The sequence below is a fragment of the Acipenser ruthenus genome, chromosome 20 (genome assembly GCF_902713425.1).
Source record: "Acipenser ruthenus chromosome 20, fAciRut3.2 maternal haplotype, whole genome shotgun sequence".
NCBI lineage: Eukaryota > Metazoa > Chordata > Actinopteri > Acipenseriformes > Acipenseridae > Acipenser > Acipenser ruthenus.
In genome coordinates, this window is record NC_081208.1 from 979,372 (window position 1) to 997,892 (window position 18,521).

Genomic DNA, 18,521 nt, shown 5'->3' on the forward strand with positions numbered 1-18,521 from the left:
ATTCTGCACATCTGCCACTGAACTCTGAGAAAGTTGTAAACGGGAACTCACAGAAGAATGCCTGAAATCCCACTTAATCCCCCCCCCCCCCCCCCCCCCGCAATTAAAAAGGGGGGGCATTAGGCTTTAAAAATCATTTGAAGCAGTCGGCAAAAAAAAAAAAAAAAAAAAAAAAGTACAAAAAGTTTCATTTGGTAGTTTTCCCGCCATGTCCACACTTTTAGAACTCCGGTTGAATGAATGGTACGTCATGTGATTCTAGAACGCGATTGAGAAAGCGGTTCTGTCTCCCTCGGGGTCAACCCGTTCCCAGGTCCTACCACATCATTCCACGAGCGCTCTCCATTGTGCGGCACACACTCCACCTGTTCACAAGAAAAGGGTTATTATCCCCGAGCAATATGCAGTCAATTTAGCGTGAAGTAATTGAAACCGCTTCCATTGTCGTTCCGAGGCCGCTGATTGGCTCCCGAGTGTGGGAAAGCCTCAGAAGACGGAGACCCACACTTTCTTGCACAGCAGCAGAGATATAAATAAAGGACAGCAAGAGCAACAGAGCTGCATTAACGCGCCCAGACCTTTAACAGACACAGCACTGCCTGCCTGAAGCAGCTGTCATACAGCATGGCTCCCATCAACGTGTGCAACCTAGCTCTGAGCTCTAAAGAAAAACTCAAAGTAAGTATTGATCCATACGGACACTTCAACTGGTGCGCATACACGTTAACAATATCGATGCGGATAGAATATAAATCTATGCAGCTGTTTAATGTACTTTTTTTATCTTCTTTCCCAACAGATGAGAAAACCAGTGGTGGAAAAAATGCGCAGGGACCGTATCAACGTCAGCATCGAGGAGCTGAAGAAACTGCTGCACAACGAGTTCAAGGCGCACCACCCCAGCTCCAAGCTGGAGAAAGCTGACATCTTAGACATGGCCGTGGGTTACCTGCGACAGAGCAGCCACCCGGCTTCCTTCAAGACCCCGCAGCACAGCTACAGCGACGGCTTCTCCCAGTGCTTGGAGGAGACGCTGCGCTTCCTGTCCTTCCAAGACCCGACGAAGGAATCCCAGTTCCAAGTTCTGAAGCACTTCCAGAACACTCAGATGGGCGCGCGGGATCTGTCCAGCGCAGCGGCTGCACTGGGCTCCCAACACGGCTTTCCCAAACGCTCTTCCCAGGGCGATTGCAAGGTGCTGTGGAGACCCTGGTAAACTCACACAGACAGTGTTCATTGTAAATCAGAGGATCATGACGTGGCTTCATGCGACAGTGCAGAAAGAAATCCTCTCCCAGTAGGAAATATGAATTCCCCTTTTACATATGACATTTTGTTTTGCAAAAGTTTGTCTCGTTCCGCTTTCTATTGAAAGGCTATGTGTTTTGCTGCTTGTTTTAGAGTTATATAAAGAGAATAGCTTGCGTGTGAATATCACAATAACTTTTATAAGAGCAATCTGTGCATTGCAATAATAATAATAATAATAATAATAATAATAATAATAATAATAATAATAATTGCCCGTGTTGTTTCCTTCAATGTGAAGGTATTTCATAATTTTTGTATAAATTGTAATGGGTTCTATAATATTTATAGACAGTTTGCGATGTGTGAATTGTGTTATTTCAGAATGATTAATCCGAGTCATTAATTATGACGAGATGTTCTCATACCTTTGTAAGGTTTGTTGTTGTTTTTTTGGGGTAACAAACACATTCCTGTACATTTACCCAGATGATATGTGTCGGGAATGTGATCCCCGATATGAATTTCTGTGTTCAGAAGAGTGTTTAATCATTCTGTAAAGTTTGAGTAAAGAGACGCTGTAGCATGGATTTGGGTTTGCTGTTATGTCCCTCATCATATTGATGACTTGACCCTGTGTAATGTTGTAATGATCGTTTAAAATGAAAATAAAAAATAAAAAAATCACCTGCAAACATGACTTGATATTTTTTTTCCTCTCGTTATTGTACTTCTATATGAATCCCATTTCACACTCCGCATCTACTGAGAATTTACATGAACCCATTCATAATACAAGAAGGGAATACGGGTAGTTCTAGAATGTACATGAGTCCATTCATAATACAAGCAGGGAATACGGGTAGTTCTAGAATGTACATGAGCCCATTCATAATACAAGCAGGGAATACGGGTAGTTCTAGAATGTACATGAGCCCATTCATAATGCAAGCAGGGAATACGGGTAGTTCTAGAATGTACATGAGCCCATTCATAATACAAGCAGGGAATACGGGTAGTTCTAGAATGTACATGAGCCCATTCATAATGCAAGCAGGGAATACGGGTAGTTCTAGAATGTACATGAGCCCATTCATAATACAAGCAAATCCTGAGCACAGTGTTAAGTGCTGGTTCTATGCAGCTTTAATGCCCCACATTTGGTAATTATCCAGCGTTTCATAAAAATGTAATCTTATTTATTCACAGGTCATATAGTAGGCTACCAATAATAATAATAATAATGACAATAATACAACCTGTAACGCCCATGTAGTAGAATACAATAGACTATGAATGTGTGTCCTGTATTATAACGCTTATAAAAATCATTTTTAATATATAACAAACATAAACCTAAAGTAGTTCATCTGACATTCTTACGTTTAAAAACAAACAAACAGTTATAATTTCCTTTTTTATTTATTTATTTTTTGTAACGGTGAGTGTTTTGACCGACCTCGCTGCACTGTTGAGTAAACAGCTTCACTAATCCAGCTGCCGGCCTTGTTGAAACGCGAGGCTGTGGGTTTGTGCCCCCTCGTGCTTTCCCACACTGTCTGTTCGTGCATCGACTGCTTCCAAACACACAACAAAAGAAGCGTGTCGTGTTCCGTGCTGCATTCATGTTGCTATTCATTCTTGCGTTTGATTCCCACAAGACCATCTGGATAGGAGCCGTATCATTATGCAGACGTTTTTTTAATCATTATTATTTAACAGTATTATTTGCACTAACTGTAAAGTACACTGTGTTTAAATATTAAGCTTGCATTGTAACCCTTTGCTGCCCTATAAGACTTGTAAGTCGCCTTCGATAAAGGCGTTTGCAAAATAAATACATAAATAAATAAATAAAATAATAATAATAATAATAAAGAACACCTACTTCAATAATTATATTTATTCAAATATGCATATAAAATGCGACTTGTTAGTATGGTAGCCTATTAATGTGTTAAATGTTAAATCGTAAATGTAATCAACTTTTCCCATAGCAAAAAAAAAAAAAAAAGGATACAAACTTTTCACGGGAGTAGGCCTAGATGAGTACAATCTTAATATACAATGAATAGATAATTGTCAAACCACTGAACATCACATAAGACCAACTGATTTGCTCTTAACAAACACAGCTGTTCCGGACGGTGTTTGCAGTTTGCAGTTTACTTTAGAGCACTTTATGCAAATAGCAGACCTTTCTCAGCTCAGAGCGAGCCCTGCTATACTCACAACAACCCCTGACAGCACGTCAAAGAACGCGCACCTGCCAAGCTCAAACCTTGAGGCACGTCGCAACTGAACGTTCGTTCACTGTTCCTCGGAGGGTATTGTTGTCGAACGTGGGGAACACCAACAGGTAGCGGATCAACAGGTGGCAAAAAAGCGCTGTAGCTAACCGTCTCACATATTAACCCTTTCAGTCCTGAAGTATTAGTTTTTATCGAGCCGAATAAGTTCGCTTATTGAGTATACACGAGAACTTTGCGACGGCTTGTGTTAACGTACGGCACTGATAAGGCTAACTATTGCGGTCCCTCCAGGACTGAAAGGGTGAACACATGGTGTGCATTTCCTTGCTGTTTGTTAGTTAATGTATGAACCTATTTATGAACGAATTAAGGTCAGCTAAAACGTTTCAGCAAACCTCAGACCCCTAATTTGGGATTATCAACTGCAAATCGATTGAAAAGGTGTTTCAAAGCATTTTCAGTGCAGTAAAGTTACCACGAGATGATGATGTTCCTTTCTTTTAGATTTTTTTTATTCGTTTATAAATAGGTTAATATATTTACCAAACCTTAACACACTGTTATAAAGAATCAATAAACTAAAAGCCCCTTAAAATAAACTGGGACGTAAAATACAAATGTGGTAATAACAAAACAGCAAGATATTAGAACAAAAAATATGTTAGGATAATCATAGAATTTGTAAGAGAATGAGAGATTTATTTGAAGACCCAAATACTCGATTTCAATCAGTTTATTTATTGGTTAACTTATTGAAAAAAACAACATTACACTATTTAATAAATGCATTCCTAAGAAATTCCTATAAAAAGCAGTATAACACAATCACACTCAGATACAAGATCGATAACATTACAAGAGAGGTTTCTAAGCTATAGTAGTTTCAACATGAATCGAACCCCATGTGCCAAGACACGAATGGGCATTTCAATGGCACAGTTCGAGGAGTCATTGCTTCACAGGACAGGAGTCTAACTCTGTAGGACACAACCTCGAGTTTTAGGTCCCCTGCTACTGTTTGTGAATGCGAAACCATTATAATCTCAGCAGCTGCCCGAGGAAACCATTGTCCAATGTGAAAGAAAACAACAACATTCAACCAGTTGTTTTACAGGATTGTAGCAAAAACGGATCTGCAAATATGCGTCATTTCTCCTGTACAGCGTTGAGAGCGATTTCCAAGAGTATATTAGGTCTTATTCACTTAACTCACTATAGGCAATATTCACAAAGCAGTTCTAAAACAAAACGTGGTTCCTAAAAAGCTTCCGTCATATAAAAAAAATGGTGCAGACTTATATCAGTGGTAAAGTTTTCACCATTTTTTAATTTTTTTTTTTTTAAATATCTGTTTCTACAACAGTAATATTATGATAAGAAATAACATTGATTTGTGCACTTCAGTAACAGATCATCAGTTGAGCTTGGACTGTGTATTGTTCTGCATTGTATACAGCTGGATGCAGGACTGGAAGTGTGTAGTGGTGTTCAGTTCTGGTCTAATAAGGATAGCGTGGCATTTAGGGATGAAGTAACTCCCAAAGACTGCAAATAAAGTAATCAACATAGCTGCTGCATTAAAAGCAGCTGGATTCCCTGTATATACAGATATCAATGTAAAATAAGAAATCCATGAAGTTATACATATGAACAAACTGAATGCAGTGCACTTGGCCTCGTTGTAGTTATCTGGCAGTTTTTTCCCCATGTATGAACAAACGAAGCTGAACAAGCTGAGCAGGCCAATGTAAGACAGATTCAGCACCAGACCTGAGATACTGCATATCGGCATTATAGTGTCCTTGTTAATGATTTCAACAGGAGGTAAACTTCTGATCAGCAGGTATATGGAAATAGCAATCTGGGGGGTGGTGCACAGAAAGATAAGAATGTACTGCCCCTGTTCTTTAACCCAAAAATCAAAGGCATTGGGCAGCTTTGCAGCCAGTTTGAAAATACACAGCAACTGGAACGATCTCACTGTGATGCACGAAAGGCAGGTTGTGAAACCCAAAGCAAACACAATCGCAAGCTGGCAGGTCGCAACAGTGGGCCTCCCAACATTAGAAAAGACACCACAACAAGACAATGCCAGCGATGCCAACATGAGTAAGGAGATTTTGCCTCCTGCTGACCGTACCACTGGAGTTTTCAAGTTAGTCACAAAGACAGCCGCGGTGCCTGAAACCATAACCAGGAAAAGGAGAGACACCACCTGCAGTATTATGGACACACTGTCCATCCAGAAGAGGTACACCAGGGTTCTGGGCTGGCAAAGTGCACTTCCTTTAGATGACCAGTGTCCGTTCGGACAAGGTTGGCAGACATAGAGATCTAGAAAAAAAGAGATGAATTGAAAATCAATACGGTTTTTGGCCATTATCACCCCAACCGCAATGCATTCCTGTACGTTTTGCTGGTCTCAGGTGCCTTTCACTTGTTTGTTTTCTTTGAGTAACAGGACTACACTTACCAGAATGCATTGGGGTGTGAGTTGAAAAGCCAGAACTGGCCCCTTGAAATCTGGAGCCATGTGGTAACCCTACATGCATGTCACAGGAGCAATACAGTGTCAAGAGTCCAGGTTTTACAAACCACTGGTATTGAGGAAAGTTTCTTCTGGACAGACTTCACAGGTAAAGCAGCAGCGATGCGATGCAGCCCACTTCCTCCTATGTCCTGTCTGACATTCCTCCGAACACACCGAGGTCAGCACCTGGGCCCAAAACAAAGACACGGGTTCATTCAGGTCATGCATATCAGAATATTGAGTGTTTAATGGAGGTGTTCCTGAATCTCCATTTCTCTTTCATACAGTATATAAAAACACAATGCCTCACGGAAGTCCTTTATTAAGATCACCTTGTTATTCGTCCAGTTGATCAAACTTCCATCGACCTCAAAGGTTTCCGATGCAGGGCTGTAAAACCCAGTCTTGGTGGAAGACAGCTTCCCAGCATTCCAGTCCCACACAACGATGTCATAACCAGAAAGGTGGTTCCCGTTCTTGTCAAAATACACAGAGTGGTTGAGAAGAGAAAAGTTCACCTTTTGAAGCTCCACCAGCAACTGCAATAAAATAAACGAAAACCAGTGTTTAGCAATCTTTTTACACACAGAGGCTTTAACTGCTTTTAATAAACCCCTGCCACTAAATAGGGTAACACTTTACATCAAGTGTCTCCAATTACTGTGTATTTGCATAGTAGTTAATTAGTACATGTCTACTTACACATAATTACAATGTTATTCTGCATAGTTATAATGTGCTTAATGTTTAATTTTATTGCACGATATAACCCTAGCCATAACCCTATCTCTAAACCTAACCATTTTCTGATAAAACTATGGACTTACATATATCGTGCAAAAAGATGTCTGCATTAAATACATTGTAGCTATGCATAACCTTGTAAATTATGTGCAAGTACACATGTATTTATTAAGAAACTGCTATGAAAATAAACACTAAATTACAGACACTTAATGTAAAATGTTTCCAATATTCTTACGTCTTTGGGATGAAAGGCGTCCTTGCGGCACTTTCCCGAGTCACATCCCAGTAGCTGGTGCAGAGCATGCGCTACAGCGTGTACAGCAGAATATACACTGAATTCATACTGTCCGTCGACTCCCTTATCTATAAACGAGCCACATTCCTCACAGCCGTGCATTGCCTTCGTCTCATTCTGTGTGTCGGTCTTATAGTTTTCTCTCCTGTTGAATTCAGATTCAAGTTCTTCAGGGAGCTTCGGCTGCGTGACTGGGAGTATTATAAGCTTGCCAGCGTTCTGCTCCAGGAACGCTTCGTACGTCAGGGGCTCGCTGGCAATCCACACTTTGTCTTTCAGTTTGGTCTCTTTCGCTGCCATTTGGAAGAATGTGACAGCAGGGGCAAACAAAGAGAATAGGACTGTAACGTTCACCCTCGATCGGATGATGTTTTGGATCATTTCATTTATTCTTGTGGTCGAATTGCTACTGCCAGTGGGCAATTTTCCTTTGTACGCGACACAAACCCCAAACTGGGAGGCCAGCTCCAGCAAGCTCTGCCCTCCATCCTCCCCATAGTCCTCTTCGCTGGTCAGGAGTGCAATCCAGTTCCACTGAAACTTTGCTAGCAGCATGAGCATTGCCCTGACTTGGTAATTGTCGCTGGGAATGGTCCGGAAGAAGGAGGGATATGACCACTTGTTGCTTAATTTCTCATTTGTAGCTCCATAACTGACCTGAAAAAATAAAACCAAAACGTATTAGCCAGGTATCACCACAGACATATACAACGCGAAGGAGTGCGGAGGTTACATACATGCTTATGAATATATACTACTTCAATTAGTACCAAATACATTTTCCTTTGACTGTAGTTATGCAATCTGATGCATTGCATTTTTGGGTTAACAGAATTAGAGTAAGTTATCATTACGGTAAAGAGAACATTACAGTAACACGTCCAAAATCATTACAAAGTACCCTGTCCTCAATTGAGGACAATGACGCTTAATGGTTTAAGAATCGTTGTTGATCAAATCACTTGTACCCCAATGACGATGGCTACTTTCCAGAAGACAGACAAACACACGCATCCACTGCGCCAGACTTTTGCGCAAAAGGTTTGAGGAGCATGCCAGAGACTTCAGGTATGCTATCCCCCGTATAATGCGTATTGAACAAAACTGAAGCTTAGAGATGTCTATTTATAAAAGGATAGCCTGAAAGACTCTCACCTGCGGCATAAGAAAGGGACTCAGAATGGGTCCCAAACTCAAGGCTATGCTGCTGAACATGGGGCCGATCACTGCCTTCACGTTGGTTTGATCGTTGTACAAGAAGGACTGTGAATTTACTTGCAGCCCTTTCTTGGTTGAAACAAAGTACAACATTGCCTTTAAGCAGATCGCCTCGGAGGTGCAATCCAAGACATGGTACCCCAGAGTCACGTTGGGAAGCAGGCGGCCGGAGCTGTTGATTTCCATCACAGCGAGTCTCATCACTTGGAAAAGATGGCATGACATCTCGTCGACCACCGCACTGCAGGGGGAAAGTTAATTACCACATCATAAAAACCCTTAGATTAGGTATACTGGTTATGTATGCCTATGTTTTTTTTTGTTCTAAACATTGTATTTAGTACTTAATGTGTTAAGCAGGTTATCGATACGTCAGTTCTGTATCTTCTGGAAGCATCCACACATCTGTTCTATAGATAATCATATTTCAATCATCCCGCTGATGGGGACTGAAAAGCAATCTGCTATCTATCTGACTATCTGACTGTGACATCAGGTTAAGGATTAAGGCAATTGTTTAAAATTGTGATTTGAGGTCGGGTTAGGTTTATGTGTAGCAGCTCCTGGAGCCAGAGGAAGCGGCAACGTGCGTATAGTATATTATCGCATATTATATATATATATATATATATATATATATATATGGGCAGCTGGCTCTTTGAGCTAAATATATATATATATATATATATATATATATATATATATATATATATATATATATATGCATGTTTTACTGTAGGCTACATACTACAACAGATCCCTAAAATAAAATGCTATCAAAATCAGCAATTAAGTGTTTTATTTGTACACGGCAAAGACTTCCCACTAAAAAATGATACATTTTTCTACCATGTTTTAGATGCAAATGCACATCTAAAGCCTATGAATAATTCAAGAAGCGCTCCAAATAACCTGCATACTGTGTGATCCATGCATTGAAAAACACGAATTTCGTACGATATTTAAATATCACGCGTAAAGAATACGCATAGCGATTTTGCTTGTACTTCGTTGGTTCCCTACGTCTCAATGGTCAACTGAACGCGCGGCAGCTATAGAGAATGCATCATAGAAATGCCGGGACAGCTAACATTAAAAGTTAAAACGTAAGGCAGTTGCATACCCCATCAGTTAGCATTCAAGCATGTAGACTATTTACTGAAACGAGTACTCCTGACTTCAAGGCAATGTTGCATTTTACTCACCCAGAATACATTTTAGTGTCTACATTGGAGAGTAAATTACTCAATGACCCAAAACCTTATCTGGTTAGCAGGTCAAAAGGGTACTGCTTACCATTTACACTCGCCTGCATGGCGTCCCGTTATCGGAGTTGTGCACAGGGAGAACAATCCACCAATCACATAATCCCCAGGCTGAGTATACTGCAATGGAACGCAGTCCAGATTTTCAGGGTCATTCGACGGAAGACCATGGGCAGGAAAAGACAGCAGGGCTAGCAAAAAGTAAAGCATCGTTTGTGCATCTATGAAGTTACTAAAGACACAGCTCACAGCCTTGCAATGGACCATCACGACTCTGTGACGCTAACTTGATTTATGTTTTATGCGTGCAGCATTCTAATATTAAAACGTACTCACAGGTGCGTGTTTGCATTATATTTGCATTATACATTAAGCAAATTCTCCTGACAAAGCAAATAGAAACGCATCATTCTATTTTAGAACTCATTACGCGAATACAACTAATGCCCTATGCCTTCTTTATTATGTTTAGATGAGTTGATTTGCATCAGAACATCTGTTCATAATCTATCTGCCTCCCTCCCTCTCTCTCTCGCTCTCTCTCCCCCTCCCTGACTGTCTGTCTGTCTGCCTCCCTCCCTCCCTCACTGCCTGCCTGCCTGCCTGCCTGCCTCCCTCCCTCACTCACTCACTGCCTGCCTGCCTGCCTGCCTGCCTGCCTGCCTGCCCGCCTGCCCGCCTGCCCGCCTGCCTGCCTGCCCATCTTCAACAAGCTGCATCTCGCCGCGGTGTTCTGTTTCTTCTCCTGTACTCTCTGGCGCTGCTGTTTTTAAAGCCCTTATAAATGGCAATCTGGTCAGCCTCGTGAAGAATGTCCCGTGTAATTAGCGCATTAGTCAATTGGGGTGGAATTAAATCCAGGTGAATATCGTGTGACAGTTAGTGAAAGTAAGTAAATTAAACGAAAACAGATCCAATACATTATTATTATTTATTTCTTAGCAGACGCCCTTATCCAGGGAGACTTACAATTGTTACAAGATATCACATTATTTTTTACATACAATTACCCATTTATACAGTTCGGTTTTTAACTGGAGCAATCTAGGTAAAGTACCTTGCTCAAGGGTACAGCAGCAGTGTCCCCTGCCTGGAATTGAACCCACGACCCTCCGGTCCAGAGCCCTAACCACTACTCCACACTGCTGCCCACAGTGATAATCAGTGCACAGCGACTATATAAATGAATGTGAACAAGGAAGGGAAAATAAAGTATATAAATATATTTAAAGGGTGATGAATTAAAACCTCAGGAAGATGAATGCAACATTAATATCCCCTTATTATATAATTTTTGAAAATCAACAAGTTTACTGCACTGTGTTACTCTTCTTTCTACACAGCTGAAGAAGGGCTTTTGCCCAAAACGTCATGAAATAAATTTTCAATAATTTAAACTTTTGGTATTTTTATTTTTATTTTATTTATAAAAATATTTTTTCTTCTTATCAACCTATATATATATCTAGATCTATCTATCTATCTATCTATCTATCTATCTATCTATATATATATATATATCTCAGGGGGAATAGTATCAGTCTTACTTGATCACATTTCCACTTTCAAACTTGAATGACCCTAAAGAAAACCAAGATTCTTGGGGCGGCTAAATATTATAGACTTCCCCAATATAGTGTACACTGTAAGGATTGCTTCACGGGTGTGGTAGACAAATGTGGAAGAACTCTGGGCAAATCTTCAAAGCCATACTCGTTTTTTTTTTCTCTCAAAGACAAGAATAATTGTTAAAAATACAAAACTAGAAATAAGCACAGAAGGTATTCAAGGCAGTTTTACTAATTTAGGTTGTATATTTAAAAAAATAAATAAAATAAAAAAGCTGACATCCTGAACGTTTTTAGTAATTTACACACTCTGAAAAATCATCCCCTACACCACGAGAAGACAACAATCTTACTGAGCATTCAATTCCATTTGGATTGGATTTTATTTATTTTAAATCACGAGTATACAAAAAGATAGCTGGGTTACAAAAGACATGCAAAGCAATATAAGCTTAGTATTTAATGAGGCAATATAGCTGTTTACAGGATTTATATTGTTGAAACTGTAAATCAATCAATAATAATAATAATAATAATAATAATAATAATAATAATAATAATAATAATAATAATTCAATTTTAATACAATTGCTGCACATTGCTATGAATTCCAGGGCATTAGCTGCTACTGTGTTCAACTTGAATTCATTATGAATTTCTGGCAATTTTTAAAAATGCATTCATCTTTAGGTATAGAAAAATTACAAAATAACAAACATATTTGTTATTCATATGTTACTTCTATGCATTCCTATGAAGCTCTATTGATAATCATATAATCTTGCAGCTATGATTTTAAAGTGTTACAGAGATAATAATAATAATAAATCAAGCCACAATTGATAATAATAAACAAATGTTTAAACTTTCATACAATCACTGCACATTCCACTGAATTCCAGGGCATTAGCTGCTGCTGCTGTGGTGTTCAACTTGAATTCATTATGAATTTCTGGCAATTTTTAAAAAATGTATTTATCTTCAAGAGTAGAAACATCATTACAAAATAACAAACACAAATTTGCTATTCATTCATGTTACTTCTATGCAATCCTATGAAGCTCTATTGATAATCATATGATCTTGCAGCTATGATTTTAAAGTGTTACAGAGATAATAATAAATAATAATAAACTTGCAAGTATTTTAAACATTATTATAAACTGAATAAATAATGACATTAACAGCAGGATCCTTAAATGTAATGTCGTAATTCCATTGGCTTTTAAAGTACAGAATGATTACCTGCAGTAACATTTTAGCATTAATGATCACTTTTCTTGGTAGTGTACATTTGAATGCAATTCTGAAAATGCGCTGCAGTATTAAGCTGAGGTTTCAGCAGAATAATATAACACTTGGGCATGAAATAACCCCCGAGCATACCCAACACGCTAGCCAATACAGCGACGGTGTTAAAAGCTGGGGTATACTTTCCTTTGTAGACTGCGTAGGTGGTATAGAAACCAAGCCAAGAGACTAAATATAGTAACAGGCTGAACGTGACACACTTGGCTTCATTGTAGTTCGCTGGCAAATCTTTCCCCATGTAGCTAAATGCAAAACACAAGAAGCTGAGCAATCCCACGTACCCTGTCTCCATAGCGGAGCCTACAGACTGGGTCCCGCTGCATTCCAACACGATCTTATCAGGAGAGATGCTGTAGTTCTCAATTGGTACAGGACGATCCAGGACAATGCGCATAAGTGAAATAAAGAACCCAATGGCAGAAGAGACTAAGATAAATACATGTGGGCCGTTATTTTTGGTCCAGAACTCATAAGCCTTTGGCAGCTTGCCAGTCATTTTAAAAATGCACACGATTTGAAATGACCTGACGGCGACGCAGGAGAGGCAGATGGTGAAGCTGAGGCAGAACAGCTCCTGGAGGAATGCGCAACCCACGGCCGTGGGGACGCCGAAGTGACCGTACACGCTGCAGGACGCACACGCCAGGGAGGACAACATGAGCAAGCATGTCTTTCCACCCGCCGATTTGACCACTGGGGTGTTCAGGTTTAGCAGGAAAAGGCACGCCGTGGCTATAGTCAGAAGCAGTGTCATGACTGAGGTGATTATCAGCACTGCCGAAGTGATGTCATTCCATGGGAGGTATTCTACAGTTCGGTTGAGGCAGGCGTCACTCTCTGGCAAAGACCACTGATGTATCTCACAAGGCTTGCAATTGAAAAGATCTATGGGGGGGAAGGGGATACAAAAATAAACTGTTATGCTCTTAGCAGTAAATGGCCTAGTCAGTGAAATTGTTTTTAGAAAGTTGAGGAACACATATAGTGGTGAAGAATATCATACATGTAAACCCTGTACTGGGTGAAAGCAACTGGGCCAGCAGGTTTCCATACACAAACTGGAATGCAAACACAGCCTGCACAAAAGCGTGTCACATCTGACTCATTGTGTATCTGTGTTTGTGTCAGTGTGTGTGGGAGTTAAACATATATGAGACAAGTAGACACAGTTTTACATTTAGTGTTGGAAGTTTTGGATGAGTTAAAGAGTGCAGATTGATCTATTTTCTCACCATCTATATCCACGAAAGTTCCTGCGGGACAAGCTTCACAGTTGAAGCAGCAAACGTGAGCGCCAGTCACAACTCTTTTGTACCCCTTCCAACATTCCGCAGAGCAGACAGAGGTGGGCACCTGTGTGGTTTATATTCAGAGAAGAATTATTAGAAAACATTTAAACATGCAGGAATGGTCTACTGACATACCCTGTTCAAAGTTCACAAATAAATAAACATGATTTGAAATCTACACTACACCTTTACTATGCTATACATGACTTTCCTACACTTTTCAAAAAGAAAGATCCCAAACTTACTGTCTTGTTGTCCTTGGCATTCCAGTTAATCAAGTCTCTGTTGATTAGCAGTCTCTCTGGGTTGGGGCTGTATGATCCGATCACCTTGTATGATACACGGTCACCAGCCCAGTCCCACGCAATTATGTCATAGCCGGTAGGGGGATCTCCGTTATTATCAAAATATAATGGGGCGTCATGAATGGAAATATTAACCTGTTTAATCTGTTGCAAGAGCTGCAAATAACAAATGATAAATACAATAAACAAAAACATTAAACACATACATGCATGTGCTGTATCCTTCTTTATTATTAAAATGATGAAGCCTACAGTAATTGCAGTAAGAATAAACACGTGGATTTAAAGTACTCAGACATTTCCAGACCGGGGGATTGTTTGAATGATCTAACAGTGGCGGATCTAAAATAAATGAACTAATTCAACCTGCAGCCAGATCCTAAGTAGTTAACTACATCAATACACATTAAACTGGGTATAGAATGGCCCTTAAGTGTGTGTGTGTGTGTGTGTAATATATATATATATATATATATATATATATATATATATATATATATATATATATACACATATACACATATATACATTTACACACAGTATATATATATATATATATATATATATATATATATATATATATATATATATATACATATATATGTACAGTAGCACCCGATACGCATGCCAGCGTCAGTGACACACTGGAGACTCCCTTTTCAAAGAATTGTGGGAAATGTCGTTTTAAGACCTTGAAATATACCTTTGCTTCTAAGCCTCATCCCACATTTCCAATAATTCTTTTCAACGTCCCGTCCCTGCCTATTGGCTGTGCGTCGCAGAGCATGCAGGGGCGGCGCATTCAAATTTCAAACTGTGCAGTCAGACACGGATAATTTCATTTATTTGTTTTTAAGCTACTGACTGTCTCTGTTGAACCGAATACTGTTTTGTTTTTAGCCGTATTTTTATTTTCATCGGCAGACGCGCTCTGGATGCAAGCACAGCGCTGACATGTCATTTCCTAAAATTATATTAAGCGAGGTTTCGGGTAAATATAGAAAGAATAAAGGGAGTGTGTATTTGAGCACTAGAACAAGACCATGTAGGGAATTAAAATGAACGGACTACAGAACAGTCTTTTTGTGACAATTTAAAAGCAAACAAGATTATCCATAAACTAATGTTAACAGAAAATACTATAAAAAGAGAATTTCGACAAAAGCTGCCGGGAAGCGCTGTCGCTGCTGATTGCTTGTTTCTACGAACTTTGAAAAGGGAGTCTCCCCTTCCAGAATATCACTTACAATGTGCGCCATCAAAAATAAAAATAAAGTTTCTAAAGAAGATGATTTCAGCAAGCTAAAACAGCACACGAACACTTGTCATGTGACACTTTCTATATTGGCTTGCTAGCTTGAAATTGGCTGCTGGTCCGCGGCGGTGCGGCACTGAGCGCTGGTTTAACATGTTACAGGTGTTACACACCAGCGCCAGCAGGCACTGAACGCTTTTCACCTCCAGCGACAGTGTGTCACTGACGCTGGCATGCGTATCGGGTGACAGTAGATATATAACGTGCATCTGCTATATAAAATAGATCTGACTTGTTAAGGTTAACCCCTTACCTGCCAAGGGTGCACCTGTTTTTTTTGGCACTCTTCAGAGTCGCAGCCTAGTAACTGGTGCAGTGCATGTGCAACAGCGTACACGGCGGTGTAGACATTGAATGAAGACTGAATATCGAAGGTTTCCAGCAGGGAGGGCACGTCTGTAGAATTCAGCAACCTGCACTGGTCGCATACCTGGTAACAGGCGAGGATCTCTGAGAAAGTTTCACTCTGGCACACTGGTTCCTCGTTGACCTTAGAGTTCTCCGATTCAATAGAAAGAGATTCGAACTCGGCAAAGCCGGGCATCTCTGCCGCTTTGACGGATATCCCCATGACGCTGCCAATGCTTTTGATTTTAGGTAGCCTGGAAACCAACGTGGACATGGACCAGTCTTCAGAACCAATCCACACTTTATTCGTAACGTTCTGCTCGACGACCAGTGAGAAGAACCCGCTGGCTTTGCGTTTGCCAGAAAAAACTACCACCACGTTCACGTTGGTTTGGACAATGCCTTTAATCATCTGTAGCATTTCAGTCCTTGTGGCTTCGCTGTAAGAGGGTATGATGGCTTGATAAGCTATGCAGATCCCATATTTCAATGCTAGTTTAGATAGACTCTGCATCCCCTGTGTCCCGTAGTCATCATCACTTCCCAGGAGGGCAATCCAGGTCCACTGAAACTCTGACAGTAGCTGAAGCATCGCCCTCACCTGATACCTATCGGTGGGGATAGTGCGCAAGAAAGACGGGTATAACCATTTGTTGCTCAGCAATTCATTGGAAGCCTCATAGCTGATCTGCAAATATGAAAGAGTGTTTTATTAACACATGAAGTAAAGGGAGCAGGAAGGGAGGGATGATTTAACAAAGGGTTTTATAATCCCACTCAGTTCACATACTGCATTGCATGCAAGACGAGGTTAATAATTATAATGATGCAGTTTTACATTGTTACCATAGCGCTGTCAAAACTGCAGTTGTAACATAATTGCTATTTATAATAAAACAGATAGGCAACCAGTTGCAGTCCATTCAGTAGCAGGACTTTGTTTCAATTTATTCCTCAATTATTTAACAAGACTAAATTCAGTGGTTAATGGAAACCAATGGAATTGACCAGAACAGATAGGATTGTCTTCTCCAGCGTTAAGGTTTCAAAGTGGCTTTATCAAAAAGTTTACCACAGTAGGATCCACAAGAGGTCACTACAGAATAAGCCAAGGAATGACACACTTTTACAGCAAGTCTGATATATGATCCAAACCTGTTTCCAGCATTGTGTTTTTTAAAACTGTTAAAACATGGTGCTGATTTGCACCAAACCAGCTACTGTAATCTAAACACCAAAATACAAAGACCATAGCTCTTTGTGATTTATTTATTTGTGTGAATATCGCCCGTATCAAACCATTTGTAAATAAAATGCTGTTTAAAGTATGTAAATACCTGTGGCATCAAGTAATATCCCATTACGCTCGCTGTGGTGAAAGCATAGGTGCTGCTGTCTGGCCCGATCACAGCTATAGTTTTGGGGTCATTGTGCGTCACTGTTGTTAGCTGTTCATTTTGGTGCTCAACGTTCTGCTTGGACACGATGTTGAATGCTGCTAGGAGATTAGCCGTCTCTGAACAGATATCGTATGCTTCGTATCCCAATTTAACACCGGGCAGCAGAACACTGGTGGCACCGTTTATTTCTTCCAAGGCGAATCGCATGGCTTGCATCAAATGATAGCCATGTTTGTTGAAAATTTCACTAAAAAATAAGACATTTACCATTGTTAAACGTGCAGATTTTTATTACATTAAAAATATTATTTTTTAAATGAAGAATGGAGCACTTACGTATTGCAGTCCGGCAGTTCAGGTACTGTTCTGGTTATACTACGGGAGTTGTGAACGGGGAATAATCCAGCAATCAAATAATCACCGTCCTGCTGGAACTCAAACTGGGGTCCGGGCGTTTCTGTGCAGCTGGGTTCAGAGTAAGCCAAGGTCACAGCACACAAGTGTGTGAATAAGAGAATAAAAGAAACGGCCATGACTGTTGTTCCTCAGGGTATGGATTATACACACTGCCTCTGTACATGTCTGCGTGTGCTTTTTCTATAGCAGAATTTACATACTGTGGGATATTTGACGGTTTGACTCTCAAACGAATTTGTTTACCACTTGGGCTACTGTGTAATTAGAATGACAACATACAGGATCTGATTTCCTGAGGGATTGTATAATTATTTCTTTTTATTTTTTTAAATAATTGATTGCAATTAGTTAGACAAGCATGTCCTTGTTTGGGAAGGTCCCGGCTCTGTGCTGAGAGGGTCTGGGTTACACCAAAACACTTTTGCAATGTGTTAACGTAACACGTGAATAGATTTTGAAATGATTCTAATAAAAATCTGAAATTATATTTGGTTCAAAGATGATTAGCTTGACTTCCTACAAAAAATTCCTTAAAAAAAATATTACAGCTTATTCACAAAGAATACACTTGTTAAATATATTATTATTTTTATTATTATTATTTATTTCTTAGCAGACGCCCTTATCCAGGGCGACTTACAATTGTTACACGATATCACATTATACATTATTTCACATTATACAGATATCACATTATTTTTACATACAATTACCCATTTATACAGTTGGGTTTTTACTGGAGCAATCTAGGTAAAGTACCTTGCTCAAGGGTACAGCAGCAGTGTCCCCCACTGGGGATTGAACCCACAACCCTCCGGTCAAGAGTCCAGAGCCCTAACCACTACTCCACACTGCTGCCCATATTGAAATATTGGTTTAATTAAACATTTTCTGTCAGAAGGCAGCAAGGTTTAGTTTACCAAAAAATAAATACAAATAATAATAAAAGTTTTCAGGTAACTTCAAATTTAACAACTACTTCATAACTAAACATAGTTGGTTTCTTCAGAGAA

At 39.8% G+C, this 18,521-nt stretch overlaps 3 protein-coding genes across 3 annotated transcripts; 1 reads left to right on the forward strand and 2 right to left on the reverse strand.

Annotated features, from left to right (window-relative positions):
* Nucleotides 1-535: 535 nt before the first annotated feature.
* LOC117963578 (transcription factor HES-5-like) lies at nt 536-1,787 on the forward strand. Its single transcript, XM_034904205.2, has 2 exons — nt 536-678; nt 800-1,787. Exons 1-2 carry the CDS (start codon nt 625-627, stop codon nt 1,214-1,216), a joined length of 471 nt encoding a protein of 156 aa, XP_034760096.2. The 5' UTR covers nt 536-624; the 3' UTR covers nt 1,217-1,787.
* Nucleotides 1,788-4,125: 2,338 nt separating this feature from the next.
* Nucleotides 4,126-10,290, reverse strand: LOC117425796 (taste receptor type 1 member 1-like). The gene is made up of 6 exons (XM_058993012.1): nt 9,587-10,290; nt 8,228-8,531; nt 7,013-7,729; nt 6,363-6,569; nt 6,096-6,216; nt 4,126-5,834 (listed from the first exon to the last, which is right to left on the reverse strand). The coding sequence occupies exons 1-6, from the start codon at nt 9,820-9,822 to the stop codon at nt 4,915-4,917; spliced, it is 2,505 nt and encodes an 834-aa protein (XP_058848995.1). The 5' UTR covers nt 9,823-10,290; the 3' UTR covers nt 4,126-4,914.
* A 1,233-nt stretch (nt 10,291-11,523) lies between these two features.
* Nucleotides 11,524-17,685, reverse strand: LOC117963724 (taste receptor type 1 member 1-like). Its single transcript, XM_058993013.1, has 6 exons — nt 17,428-17,685; nt 17,029-17,338; nt 15,597-16,379; nt 13,969-14,184; nt 13,667-13,787; nt 11,524-13,319 (listed from the first exon to the last, which is right to left on the reverse strand). Exons 1-6 carry the CDS (start codon nt 17,622-17,624, stop codon nt 12,388-12,390), a joined length of 2,559 nt encoding a protein of 852 aa, XP_058848996.1. The 5' UTR covers nt 17,625-17,685; the 3' UTR covers nt 11,524-12,387.
* Between the last annotated feature and the right edge of the window lie 836 nt (nt 17,686-18,521).